At 37.7% G+C, this 14,342-nt stretch overlaps 1 protein-coding gene across 4 annotated transcripts in view; it reads left to right on the forward strand.

Annotated features, from left to right (window-relative positions):
* The window catches only part of PSMA6 (proteasome 20S subunit alpha 6), a 35,717-nt gene extending 22,094 nt beyond the window's left edge, over positions 1-13,623 (forward strand). For 3 of the 4 annotated variants that reach the window (XM_054716548.1, XM_008158981.3, XM_054716550.1), the window contains exons 2-7: positions 5,293-5,387; positions 5,648-5,729; positions 6,352-6,507; positions 9,393-9,571; positions 11,537-11,631; positions 13,398-13,623. In XM_054716548.1, coding sequence (XP_054572523.1) covers positions 5,293-5,387; positions 5,648-5,729; positions 6,352-6,507; positions 9,393-9,571; positions 11,537-11,631; positions 13,398-13,455 — 665 coding nt within the window. In that variant the 3' untranslated portion in view covers positions 13,456-13,623. The remainder of the gene's footprint in view (positions 1-5,292; positions 5,388-5,647; positions 5,730-6,351; positions 6,508-9,392; positions 9,572-11,536; positions 11,632-13,397) is intronic. The other variant, XM_054716549.1, reaches the window with a different exon arrangement.
* The last annotated feature ends 719 nt before the right edge of the window (positions 13,624-14,342 follow it).

The raw sequence follows: 14,342 nt of genomic DNA on the forward strand, positions 1-14,342 counted from the left end.
TAGAGTTTGCTGGATCTTCAATCTGAAACTTTATGTCTTTTGCCATAAATGAACCATTTTTAGCCATTATTTTTTCAGATTTTTTTGCCCCACATAGGACTTCAATTACATGTACATATACCTTTTTATTTTACAGTATTGTAACAAGTACTTTAATGTACAGTGGCAACCACTATCTACCCACTTTTCCAAAATAGTTTCCTTCCAAGGAGAATTAAAATACAGTTTGGATCTCTAAATCTCACTCACTCATTCCAGTTTAGATGCCTTTTATTTATTTTTGTCTGATCACTATGGCTAGGACTTCCAGTACTATCCTATATAATAAAAGGGTAATATGCAAATTTATCCCAACAGCAGAACGACTGGTTGCTATGACACGCACTGACCACCAGGGGGCAGGTGCTCAACGCAGGAGCTGCCCCCTGGTGGTCAGTGCGTACCCACAGCGGGAACTCTGCTCAGCCACAAGTCGGACTGACAACTGCAAGCGCAGCGGCGGTGGCAGGAGCCTCTCCCACCTTCGCGGTAGTGCTAAGGATGTCCTATTGCGGCTTAGGCCCGCTCCCCACGGGAAGCGGGCCTAAGCCATCAGTCGGACATCCCCCAGGCTGCCAAAGGGATGTCTTGACTGCCAGCTTAGGCCCGATCCCCCGGAAAGCAGGCCTAAGCTGGCAGGTGGACATCCCCCAAGGGGTCCTGGACTGCACTGGGCCTCTAGTGTTGAATAAGAGTGGTGAAAGCAGACATTCCTGTCTTGTTCCTGTTCTTAGGGGAAATGCTGTAAGTTTTTGCCCATTGAGTCTGATGTTGGCTGTAGGTTTGTCATATATGGCCTTTATCATGTTGAGATATGCTCCCATCATGCCCATGCTTAGTCCTTAGTTTAGATGTAGGTTATATTCACAGCTCACTTAGCCTTGGTTCATGGTGAATTAGGCTAGGTCCTAGAAAGAAGTAAAAACCTATTCAATGTGTTTTATTCTTGGTATGTACTTTGTGAGAGGGATCAGTTTTCAGGATCTTCCAAGTTTCAGTGAGTGATAAAATCTAGCCAATGAAATTCATTGGATATAATACTAGGGGACTCACCTAGCCCCAGGTTCCCAAGTGGAGCAAAGAAACTTAAAGAAAAAGAGGAAGTATAGTATTTCTATGTAAATAAATAAGTGGAAAAAAAAAATACCCAGACAAGTTTGATTCCCTCCTGTGCCTGTCTACCAACCATGCCCCTTTACAGTGGGGTCAGCTGCTAGTCCATAGCCTGCTGAGAGAGCATTACAGATGTGCAGTGCCAAGATTCAGCTGTTAGTTCTTGAGGGACAGAAGCTTAAAGCTGTCATCCAGGATCGACCTGTTGCTCCGTGTTTTCTTTTGTTTTTGTGTTGGTACCAGACCATACCACCAAGAGCCAAAGCAATGAGCAGGAGAATGACACCCATGGCAATTAAGACAGAAGCCAGCATCTTGATATCCTTTACAGGGATCTGCATGCCCAGCATCCTCACATTGCCTTCTCTAAAGTCTCTGGAGATTGCTTTCCCAATCTCAGTGGTGGTGGTGATGATAATGCTTAAGTGTTCTCTTTGGTACAAGACAGTAACATGGCAGTGAATCAGCCATGTCCCAGGGTTGCTGGCCACCATTTCCACAACTTCAAAGGTACCCAGGAAGAGATCTACCACATCTGCTTGGTAACTCTCTTCATTCTGATAGAGGAAGCTCTCTGCATAGAAGTACGCAGCGTGCAGGTCAATATCTTGGCCCTTGGCTAGCATGTACCAAGCCACTCATTCTCCTTTGTACATGGTAAGACACTTGAGGTTGGCATAGAGTTTTCCATTAATGGCCTGCATTTTATTGCTCTCCAAGAAAGTTTCATCCTGTAAGTTAACACGATCTGGCTCCTGGGGCCCATGGATTGTCAGGTTCTTATCCAGATACCAAGACTGGTTCTCATTAAAAATCCAGAATAACAAGGCAGATTCTTGGTCCGTGTCATTTCATAATCCATGGGGCTCCAAGATCCCTTTCTGCAGATAACCAAGGGCACCATCAAGCCACTATTCATGTCCTTGATGGGATCTGTTGCAGAATAATAAAGCCAGGAAACACAAGCAGAATCATTGGGTCCAGGGCCAGATCTTTCTGGGATGTTCCCTTTGTCAATGAGAATCTCACCATTTGCAACAGCATGGATGGACCTGGACAGTATTATGCCAAGCAAAATAAGCCGGTCAGAGAAAATACATTATACCTTTCAATATTGGCCCACAGACTTATTGTCTTTTTTAATCTTATTGATTAATTTCCATATCCATTCACTCTTTATTATCTTTATTCTGCAGTTAAGTCCATTTGGTTAATTATTTTATTGCAATTATTTGTCTCAGTTCTACAGTTTCTATTTGTTTTTTGTGATGGTGTTTTTTTGTGCTTCCTCCACTGAGATTTTCTATCTTATTTCATTTTGAGAATTTTTTCCATTATGTCATTGAGCATAGTTTTAATAACTTTTCCTGCTAATACATCATCTGGGTTATCTCAGGATTGGTCTCTTGCAAATGGATCACATTTTCCTGATTTGGGTTGTCTTATAGTGTGTGTGTGTGTGTGTGTGTGTGTGTGTGTGTGTGTGTGTGTGTGTGTTTGGTTTGTTTTCTTTTTTGGTATTATTGGAATAATTCTTAATTGTCCTGAACATTTGTGAATGATAGGTTGGGAAGACTAGATTCTGTTATATTCCTCCAAAGGGTGTGGATTTGTTCTTGGAGGCAGTTAATTTGGGTGGCAGCTCAAAATCTCACTTTTTTATCCTTAGCTAGGCTGCCTGGAGTCTGTCTTGTACATGTGTGGTTATGGAATCAGCTAGAGATTTAGGCAATGCTTATATATAGAAGTTGGGGCTCTCCCTCTCTGGTTCTCTTCTTTTTCTCCCTGACTTTCCAGCATCTGTCTTTACCCCCATACTGCTCTCTAATTCTCTAGGCCAAAAGGACCGAGTTTTCTATGAGTGTTTAGCCCTGACTGGGGCCTGGATGCAGGCTATAGGCCATGAAACTGGAAATTCATCCCATGCCATTCCCTTCTTCCAAACATTGACACCCCACCTGCCCCCTAGAATTTGCCTACTTGGGCCACTTTCTTGTCTCTTTGAGCAGATTGTTTTGTCTAGAATATTTGTGAAGGGATGATGAGAAATAGAACTGAAGAGCATTTTGAAACATATTTTAGAAGTTATTTGCAATGTAATGGGATGGTAAAAATATTATAATTAGCCAACCTAAGCTAGATTTGAGGATTTCCTTGAAGTGATTTTTCTAGAGTCTTTTTACTCTATTCTTTTGTTCTCTCTTCAATATGTAGCCATTTAGAAATATTTGATAAATGATTTTTATTATAGCTCCTATCAAAGGAAATTCTTTGGTAGGAGCTATAATATAGGTAGTATCTTTCTTAGCTGGTCCTCATCACCAATGGCTTTATGAACAGATGAGGCCAGGCCTCAGACCCAGTTCCCAGAGTAATACTTACAGAATTTTAAAAGCATCTGTTATGCCCAGCCGGTGTGGCTCAGTGGTTGAGCATCAACCCATGAACCAGGAGGTCACAGTTCAATTCCCAGTCCGGGCACATGCTTGGGTTGCAGGCTCAATCCCCAGTTGGGAGTGTGCAAAAGGCAGCCAATCAATGATTCCCTCTCATCATTGATGTTTCTATCTCCATCTCCCTTCCTCTCTGAAATCAGTAAAAACATACTTTAAAAAAAATAAAGATACTGATTGGAGTTATGAGTAATATTTTCTTTTATATTATCTTGTCTTTTCATATTTCCTACAATGAGCATATATTAATTTCTGTTGCTGTGTTCCTAATTACAAAATACATGTTTAGATTAAATTTAAATGTATGGAAATATATAACATAGAATGGGATAGTCTCATCTGTAATTCTACTTTCCAAAGGCAGTCATTATCAACGAAACTACGTGGTGCCAAAGTCCTTTGTTTTCATGCTACTGCTAGAGGCCTGGTGCACGAAAGTTGTGCACTGGCGGGGGGGGGGGGTTCCCTCAGCCTGGCCTGCACCCTCTCGTAGTCCGGGACCCCTCGCTCTTTACTGCCACCTGCAGCGGAGGCAGGAGAGGCTCCCACCACTGCGCTCGCCAGCCGTGAGCCCAACTTCTGGCTGAGCAGAGCTCCCCCTGTGGGACCACACTGACCACCAGGGGGCAGCTCCTGCATTGAGCGTCTGCCCCTGGTGGTCAGTGCATGTCATAGCGACTGGTCATTCCCCCGTTTGGTCGATTTGCATATTAGGGTTTTATTATATAAGTGTTGATTCAGCATTTTAACTGGGTAATGGTTTGATAGCAACTAAAAGTGTATAAGCTGAAGTTTGTTATAGACAAACTAAAGAATCCTATAAAAATGCAAAAAACATGATCCCGAAAAATTCAGCTAGGAGGGGAAAAAAATACAAAATAATCTAAGAGCAATTAAAATTGCATATGGTCAAATTAAGTTATTGACCAAAAGTTAACAAAAATATTAAATCTAGAGCAACTAAATTTGACCTAGATAAATCAGACTTAGAAATAATGGCCACAAAAACCAACTTTTAACCCTTTGCACTCGCTTGCTTTTTTCTTCTACTCGGGATTTAATGCTAACCGTGTCGAGTCACACTCGACATCTGAGTGCAAAAGGTTAAAATGAAAAAAACATGGCCCTGGCTGGTGTTTTTCAGTGGTGAGAGTGTTGGCCCACGCACTGATAGGTCATGGGTTTGATTCCTGGTCGTGGGTTTGATTCCCAGTCAAGGGCACATACCTGGATTGCAGGTTTGATCCCTGGCCCCCCGTCAGGTTGTTGCAGTAGGCAACCAATTGATATGTCTCTCTCAAATCGATGTTTCTATCTCCTTTGTCTCTCTCCCCCTCCCTCCCTTCACTCTCTGAAAAGCAATGGAAAAATACCCTGGGGTGAGGATTAAAATAAAATTTTTTCCAATGATAAAACATAATTGACAAAGATATAATAAATTAACTAAATCTTTATTTGAAATTTGGTACTTGAGCCTGATAAAAAAGATTTCAGTAAAATTAAATGGAAAGAAATGGAGTTGGTTTAATTATGATTTATTATTACCATTATTTTGACTTTTCATGTCTTAGCCAGCATTCCATATTAGCTCGTATAGCTGTCTCATTCTTTTTAATTATTGCTATTATCCATTGCATAAATCTATGATAATTTATTCTGCCTTTTAAAAAACTATTCTGTCTTCCAGAATATGCTTTTAAGGCTATTAACCAGGGTGGCCTTACATCAGTAGCTGTCAGAGGGAAAGACTGTGCAGTAATTGTCACACAGAAGAAAGTACCTGTAAGTAATACTGCCCTGATAGCCGATTATTGCAGAATATAATGCCAGAATTTTTCACAAGTTTGTACAGAGGGATATTATTGCCTATAACTGTTAACATTATTCTTGCTTTGACTCTACTTTCCTAGTATTTACTGATTGGTTTTAACTATAAAGCAAACAAAAAACATTTATTATATAGTGTATTATTTAATTTCACAGTATTTTTATCACTACACAGAGATTTTTAAAAAATTATCTTGATTTCTTTTGTTTATTAGGACAAATTATTGGATTCCAGCACAGTGACTCACTTATTCAAGATAACCGAAAACATTGGCTGTGTGATGACAGGAATGACAGGTAATTGGCCTCAATGTCTACTTAGATTTGTTATTTTCTTCTAATTATTTTTTAGTTTTGTACTAATTTTAAAAGTATAATAGAATTAGATATCCATACTACTGCTAGGGAAACTGGGCCCCTCTCACAGATGATTTATTTCAGATGTAGTTAATAGTGTAAGGGGATGTAAGTCAGTAAATCTCAAACCTGGTAATAATGACATTGGATAGAAGTAGGTGAGAATTATAAAAAATTACTTTGGGTTTCTATTTTCTGAAATAAGGGAAAATTCAAGCTTACCAAAAAAGATCAAGAGAAACATTCTCTCCTTAAGATTTGGTCTTAGGGAGTTATTAGTTATAGAAACTATTTTGGCAGTTCTATACACAGTACTGCCCTTTAAAGGGCTCAGAATAAAATGACAGTACTGTATATGGAACTTCATCTTAAAATTTTTTTCTTTTTGTTATATACTTACCATTGACTATTCATTGGTGGGATAAAAAACCATAGTGGACTACTTCTGCTTTCCTTAAGTCGTAATGGAGATATATATATCTCCATTAAATATATGGAATATTGTCTGGCTTGGAGGGTCATTCTTTGCTTCTAAAGAACTAAACCTTTTTTATGCTCTTAGCTGACAGCAGGTCCCAGGTACAGAGGGCACGCTATGAGGCAGCTAATTGGAAATACAAGTATGGCTATGAGATTCCTGTGGACATGCTGTGTAAAAGAATTGCTGATATTTCTCAGGTCTACACACAGAATGCTGAAATGAGGCCCCTTGGTTGTTGTAAGTATGCTAAGAAGTACCTTAAGTAATTGATGAATTTAGAATTTTTCTTAGAGAAGATGCATAAAGAAAATTATTTCAGCAACACCTAGGTTCTGAACATGTGGTTTGGAAATTGTGAGGAAATCTTTATAGTTTATAATTAGCAATGAAGGATAGGTTTCACAACAGTACTTACAGTATTACCTTGAAACTTTAGATGCTGTTAGACTTTTTATCAAAATATTTTTGTTTAGTGTGTGTGATTTGAAAGATCTAAACTGTTGTTATATTAGACTTTTGTAATGGGGGTTCTACGGCAATTCTAGATTACTTGTTCAAAGAAAATACCTAAATTAGGCATGTTAGCAATGTAGTTGTTTTCTTGACCACTCTAAAGAATCAGGCTCACACACACATGCCTGATTCATATTTTTAGAATAAATTTCTTTTGAAAAAAAAAAAAAACACAAGGAAAATTTTATTGGGAGAGGGATATGGTTTACTGATTTTAGACTTAATGTAGTAAATTACTCTGAAAAATTCAACACAGGTTTGCTTTTGGCATAGTGTCATTCATTTATGAGAATTAAAGCAGTCAATGTAATGATTTCTCGTTAGCATCTAATCCTATTTTTTAACCTCTCACAAATTCTCCCTTCATTTCTTTGGTGATACTCTTCCTGTACCTCACTTTCCTTAGCTCATCCTCTTCTGTTGGTCTCTGAGTAATGTTGCTCACCAGGTTTTTCTCTGTGGTCCTCTCCCTCTTTGTTCTGTCTGTATGGTCTCACCCTCTGTCACATTAGCTCTAGCCCAATCCCTTCCTCCATGTCCCACAGATACTTCAAATTTGAAATCATTACTATTTTCCTACTTTCTTTTTAAAAAAATATATTTTATTGATTTTTTTACAGAGAGGAAGGGAGAGAGATAGAGAGTAGAAACATCGATGAGAGAGAAACATCAATCAGCTGCCTGTGCCCGCAACCAAGGTACATGCCATTGACCGGAATCGAACCCGGGACCCTTCAGTCCGCAGGCCGACACTCTATCCACTGAGCCAAACCGGTCAGGGCTATTTTCCTACTTTCATCCTTTTCTTTTGTATCCCCACCCCACCTTCCCTGGTCATCTGATTAGTCACCAGGCTTTTCCTCAGAATATCTGTTTCTTCTCCATTTCCGGTTACTTTTTCATTATCTCTTGCCTTTGCCACTAAATTTACTTGTTTCTTCTCTCCCTTCTCACTCTTTCCGAGTCTGTCTTTCATATCGCTGCATGAGTTAATCATTCTAAAGTCAAATTTGGTTGTTGCTCCCTTGGAAAAACTGATTACTATTGGCTAGTGTGTCAGTCCCAAACTCCTTAATATGATATGCAAGGCCTCTTACAGTTTACTCCCAAGTTGCCTCTTTCTTGTACTGCTTTCCTCCCTCATCGAAGACCCAGTCACACAGATCATTTTTCATTTCTTTGGTCTACCCTGACCTTTCATGTCTTGTTCCTTTTGCTTTGATTGCCTTGCATGTCCTTATAACCTATTAAACCCTGTTCAGCTTGCAAGACCCTGGAATAGAGAAGTGTTTCTTGCTTCCGCCAGGCAGTAAGTGGATATCTCTTTCATGTTGCTCTTGTACTTGGTCTATATCAAGTATGAAATGTAAAGAAAATTACAGGGTAACATAACATTTGAATAAAGCAGATATCGGATCACCGTGATAGTGTTTGTCAATAAAATAAGGTTGAAAATTCCTCATTAGGAGACTCTGTAAAAATCTATAAATTTGAATAAAGTAGTCAGCTCATACTGAATTTTAGAAGAAGACACTTTAAAAGAGGTTCATATCTAGAATGTAAGAAAGCAGGAGTTAAGCTATTCTTTAAATACATACTTTGTTACCTGCTCTGCTGAGTAGAAAGAAGTTTGATGGTAGTGGCTATTTTAGTGGTCATGTCATATGTCAATCTAATAACATTAGGTTTGTAATAAATTTATGTACAGAATTTAGAATTTTAATTATACTGGCTTCTAGGGGAATGTATACCAACAACAAAGATGGGCAGTGTAGACATGAGCATTAGCCCCTATGTGTATTTCACTTTGCTCCAACATTCCCAAGTTGTGTTACATATACTTTTAGGACCTTGGAACTTTCATCACTAGTTCTTAAATTTAAGAAAAGAGAGAAGTATTTCTTGGTTAAGTAAATTTAAGGACTACTGAGCTAAAAATAGGTCAACCTACAGCAGAACACTTTAGAACACCTATGCTATTGTATATTATTTTCTCCAAAAGAATTATATAATAAGTGTATTTTCCAAATTTATTTGACCAAGTAACATCTTGAGGAATTAGGATTCAAAGAGACATGCTTTGAGTAATAGCAAGGATTCAGAAAATTTTTTGTGGATTACATTTGTGATAATTTGAACTTTCTAAAAATCTGTATTAAAACCTTTTGCAGTGTTAACCTATATTTTGTTTATCGGGGTTTTTTGTTGGTTGTTTTGTTTGTTTTTTTTCCTTTTTTTGTTTTTAAATATATATTTATTTTAGAGAGAGAGGAAGGGAGAGGGAGAAAAGAGATAGAAACATTAACAATGAAAAGAGAATCATCCATCAGCTGCCTCCTGCACACCCCTACTGGGGATCAAGCCAGTAACCTGGGCATGTGCCCTGACCAGGAATCAAACCAGCGAACTCTTGGTTCATGGGTCGATGCTCAGCCATTGAGCCACACTGGCTAGACTGTTTTATCAGGTTTGTTTTTTTTTTTTAGAGCAAAACACATATTCTAAAATAGTTGGCCAGAGTAATGATTAACAAGAGCTATATGACAACACAAGCATTTTTGCTGTATAAAGGTATAAGATATTTAATGAGGGTCTTCCTTTCTTTTTAGGTATGATTTTAATTGGTATAGATGAAGAACAAGGCCCTCAGGTGTACAAGTGTGATCCTGCAGGTTACTACTGTGGGTTTAAAGCCACTGCAGCAGGCGTTAAACAAACTGAGTCAACCAGCTTTCTTGAAAAAAAAGTGAAGAAGAAATTTGATTGGACATTTGAACAGACAGTGGAAGTAAGTTAGCCAAAAGAAGCTAAGGTTTTTTTAATGCTCTATAGAATAGTCAAGATCACTGCATACTTGACATTCTATATTTATTCCTGGGTTATATCACAAGATCCAAGTCGGTTAGCTGAATAGTAAAATAGCTGACATGGGAACAATGAGGACTGCTTTTCACTTAATTTCTTATCTCATTCCATAATGTATTTGAAATTGCTTTCAACAAAATACATCTAAGATGGAAAAATATAACTAAGAATAGGAATCAAAGACTAGACCTAAAAGCCTGCATGGTTATGACTCAAAGTAGGTTTACACTTCTTGGTAGCAAAAGCAAAAAAATTGAGTCAGTAATGTTGCTCTTATGGTGTGCTAAAGGAAAAATAATAGCCACACATCAAATTCTCTTCCTAGTAAAAGAACATGCTCACAGGATGACTTGGTAAAGTAATTATATCTGGGATGCAAAAATAGAGCTAGCTTTATGCAGGGTTCTTAAGGGGATTATGTGTTATGATTGGGAACTTTACCTTGTTAGGACAAGATAAGGTTCTTTTTTTTGACAAGCTAAAATTCTTCTACAAATATTAATAACATTAGACTAAAGAAGCCTCTTATTTATTGCCAAGAAGTTAAAAACAAAAAATTTAGTAGATACTGGAATGAGGGTCTGTGATACAGCCCTTTCTAAAGACTAATAATATGATTCTGACAAATGACAAAAGGAAAATTACCATCTAATCCTATATAATAAAAGCCTAAAATGCTAAGTGTCCGGTTGTCCAGTCATCCGTTCAACTAATCAAAGCGTAATATGCTAATGATATGCTAAGGCCTCTCAACTGCTCGCTATGACGTGCACTGACCACCAGAGGGCAGACAGTCGACTGCCAGTCGCTATGACGTGCACTGACAACCAGGGTCAGAGGCTCCGACCAGTAGGTTAGCTTGCTGCTGGGGTCCAGCCTATCGGGACTGAGCAAGACTGAGTGAGACAGGCCGAACATGCCCTGGAGCCCTCCTGTGGTCCCTTCCTGGCTGGCCAACCTCCCGCGTCCCTCCCCGGCCCCAGTTGTGCACTGGTGGGGTCCTTTGGCCTGGCCTGTGCCCTCTCACAATCTGGGGCCCCTCGGAGGATGTCGGAGAGCTGGTTTCGGCCTGATCCCACAGGCCAGGCTGAGGGACCCCACTGGTGCACAAATTCATGCACCGTGCCTCTAGTACTTGTATATTTGGTTGGCAGTATTATTTATCCTAACAGGTGATATAAAGCTTGTTTTCATCTGGGAGATACTATGCCCTGTTTAAGTGTTTATTAATGGTTTTTTCTTATTGCAGTTCATAATTACATAAGTAATCATATCAGATACAGAGCCACTTAAAACATTCTTAAATTGTTATTACTATAAATTCCTTGAAAGAAGACTATATCATTCGTCTTTTTAAAAAATTGTTTTTATTGATTTTTAGAGAGAGAGGAAGGGAGAGGGGGAGAGAGAGAGAGAACATCGATTGGCTGCCTCCTGCACACCTCCTAGCAGGAATTGAACCCACAACCCTAGCATGTGCCCTCGCCAGGAATCAAACCAACAACCTTTCAGTGCACAGGATGATGCTCACCCAACTGAGCCACACCAACCAGGACTATATCATTCATCTTCTTCTCATCTCACCCCAAATGTTAAGCATAGGGCCTGGCATGTAGTGGTCATTAACCAAATAGACAGTTTTGTGTAAATGTTTCTATTTTGCTTATGGACCCCTTTGATTTATGGCTGGACTGATATAAACAAGTTTCTTTTCATTGGCAGGCGACATATTAGAGTTAAGCAATCTGTTAGTGGCTATGGAAGTACATCACTGAAACATGGAGCAAAAATGAATAGCATGTGGTTAATTAATGATTTGAATAAGCTTGGAATGAGAAAATCTTGGAGTCTGAAAAATACCATATTTTAATGTTGATACTTTTTTCAGACTGCGATTACCTGCCTGTCTACTGTTCTATCAATTGATTTCAAACCTTCAGAAATAGAAGTTGGAGTAGTTACAGTTGAAAATCCTAAATTCAGGTGAGTTATTTTGTTGACCAGGTACTTTAGAAGTTTGCCAAGTGATAAATTTCAGCCTAGAAAGTTAGCCATGTGGGGTCCATTTGTACTATAGCGTGGGGAAAGAAAACATTTTCTTGTACTACAGTTATAGATTTTCCCTTCAGCACCTGAGAGATCTGTTTTTAAACTTACTGATGTCTCTTTAAGACAGATATAACAGCTTTTCTTCTTGTTTCAGAGTGATTTTTTTATCTAATACCATAGGTGGTATAAAATAACCTCCTTTATAAATTAAGAAGTAAATATAAGTGTTTTTCTTTTTTTAGTTTAAGATCAATAGAAATTCAACTGTCAAAGTAATTTTCAAGTTTTTCAGGTAGAGCCTCAATTATTTAGTGGTTATATATGTGAAGAGCAAATATGAAATACATCAAACCCTATCTAGAGATCTTTGGAAGCCCCAAATTTTGAATACAGCTCATTGAATTACAGATGCTGGATGTCTGTCTGTTCTTACTAAGTGAACTAAGTGACTAATTACCACAAATCAACCTTACAGCTTCCATGAGTCAAATCTGTACTGGATGCTTAATACATGTAAGCTCACTTAATCCTCCCAGCAACCCTTTGAGGTCATTACTTACCATGAACTTGGTTGCTTTTTTGAATAGTGGAAAATACTTCAGTTAAGTCCACAGATGCGAGGAACTGCTGGAAGGGAAGGCATATTAACTATTATGTATATCTGCTTTTAGGTCACAATTATAAGTACACATGGTTATGGTTAGGGGTAGACCAAGCCTTAAAGAGTTTTTTGGTAGTATGCCTTTTTCTACTTTGTTCTTTTTGTTGCCTGCAGGTAAGTGATACAAACATGAAAGATTTAAGAAAAATTAACATTTTTGTTTTCTGTAGGAAAAGATCTTTTTTTTTTATAAGGTAAAATACAATTCTTTTTTTTTTTAATCAGTAAAATTTCATCAAGAACAATTTACAGATTTCTCTAATGGACCTGCAATTAGTTTTTGTTTTCTATTCTGAGACCTTCCTATAACCTTTAAAATTCTTATTTCCATCAATTAGTTAAATAGATAAGAAACCAAAGATCCTGTGTTTTCAAAAAGCCCTTGTATCATTTATAAATCCTGTGATAGTAAGTTTACTTAAATAATAACTAGATTATATAACATAAACATCAACAACTATATAAGCTGCTTATTATATTGCCCCAAAATGCCCTAAATAATGTCACTTTGACAAATTTTACTTTTTAGTGGTCCAGCAGTGATAGGTCGTGTTAAAAGTTACCAAGCAGTTGATTTCTTTGGGGCAAACATCATTTAGAAAATACCATATGTTCAGCCATACCATATGGAGTGCCTTCTTATCTCTCAGCTAACAAACTTGAGTTATACTAGGTATAAAGGCATTTTGACGTAAGAGCTAAAATAGAATGCTTTATGTGTAGTTTAGCTTTATATTTAAATATTTTCTATCATAGCTGCAACTAAAAGACCTAATTCTAGATCTGATGTCAAGTAATCATATTTGTGTATACGAGGAGTTGCTGTGACATCTGGGAATTCCTTCAAAATAATCTAAAGGAATGAGTAGTGGGTGTATAGATTTTTTTAAACATTAGCTATAAATTGACAATTGTTGAAGTTGGGTGTTAGGTTCACGTGTGTTCATTACTAGCCTACTTCATGTGTGTTTGGAATTTTGCATAATAAAATTTTTCAAAAAGTAAATAGTTTTGGTTTTTCTTTCCCTTTGCTTTCTAGGATTCTTACAGAAGCAGAGATTGACACTCACCTTGTTGCTCTAGCAGAGAGAGACTAAACATTGTAGTCAGTTTACCAAATCCATTACGCCACTTGCCTGCGTGTTTGGTAACAACAGATGAACATTATGGAGGCCTTTGGATTGAAAAAGGAACCTCTCCCACTCCTCCTGCCACTGAAGTGGTTAGGGCTCTATATAAATAAAAACAGTGCTTTTGGAAAATAATTGCATCCTGTCTTTTTTACCTCCAGTTTTATGTATTAATCCATTAGTAGATGCAGACTGTTAAGTGTTCACCATCTTGACATTGTGGCTTTATTCATTTTGTTGACACAGATCTAAGTTTCTGTGGCTTAAGAAACTTAATTGCCAGAAATTTATACTATAGCTAAATGGCATAATTAATAAATAGCAAACTAGAACTCTGGCTTTAAAACTTTCTTTAACTGTAGGCAAGGCCTCTATTTCATAATTCCTCATTCATTCAAATGGGATATTTCTGAACATGGATTCCAGGTTCCATTGGAAGTTTTAATTGTAGTAAAAGATTAGCATTATTGATATTCAGTAGTTTTGAGATACACATTTAATCTATATTCAATAGGAACCAGTATTTTTAAGAGCAGAAATTAGAGTTATTTTTGGGAAATAGGGCTAGAAAAGCTGTAGAATATGTGTATTTTATATGTTGCCTTAAGATTACTTATTTAAATCCTACTCTAAGGAGTGTTCTATAGTAGATATATCAACAATTTAAGGAAAAAAGAGCAAACTATATACTCAAAATAATCTTTATTTATATACAGAATTAAGTTTTTAAAAAAATTTCCTGAGTGATTCTCTAGTGGCCTAATTGTTTTTGGATGATCCAGAAATCTTGGCGTGTCCAAGGCTGATACATTCCATGTCCTCATTTCGCTGGATGAGACTGGTGCTGTTGGTGT

This window comes from Eptesicus fuscus, chromosome 5 (assembly GCF_027574615.1).
Source record: "Eptesicus fuscus isolate TK198812 chromosome 5, DD_ASM_mEF_20220401, whole genome shotgun sequence".
Lineage (NCBI taxonomy): Eukaryota > Metazoa > Chordata > Mammalia > Chiroptera > Vespertilionidae > Eptesicus > Eptesicus fuscus.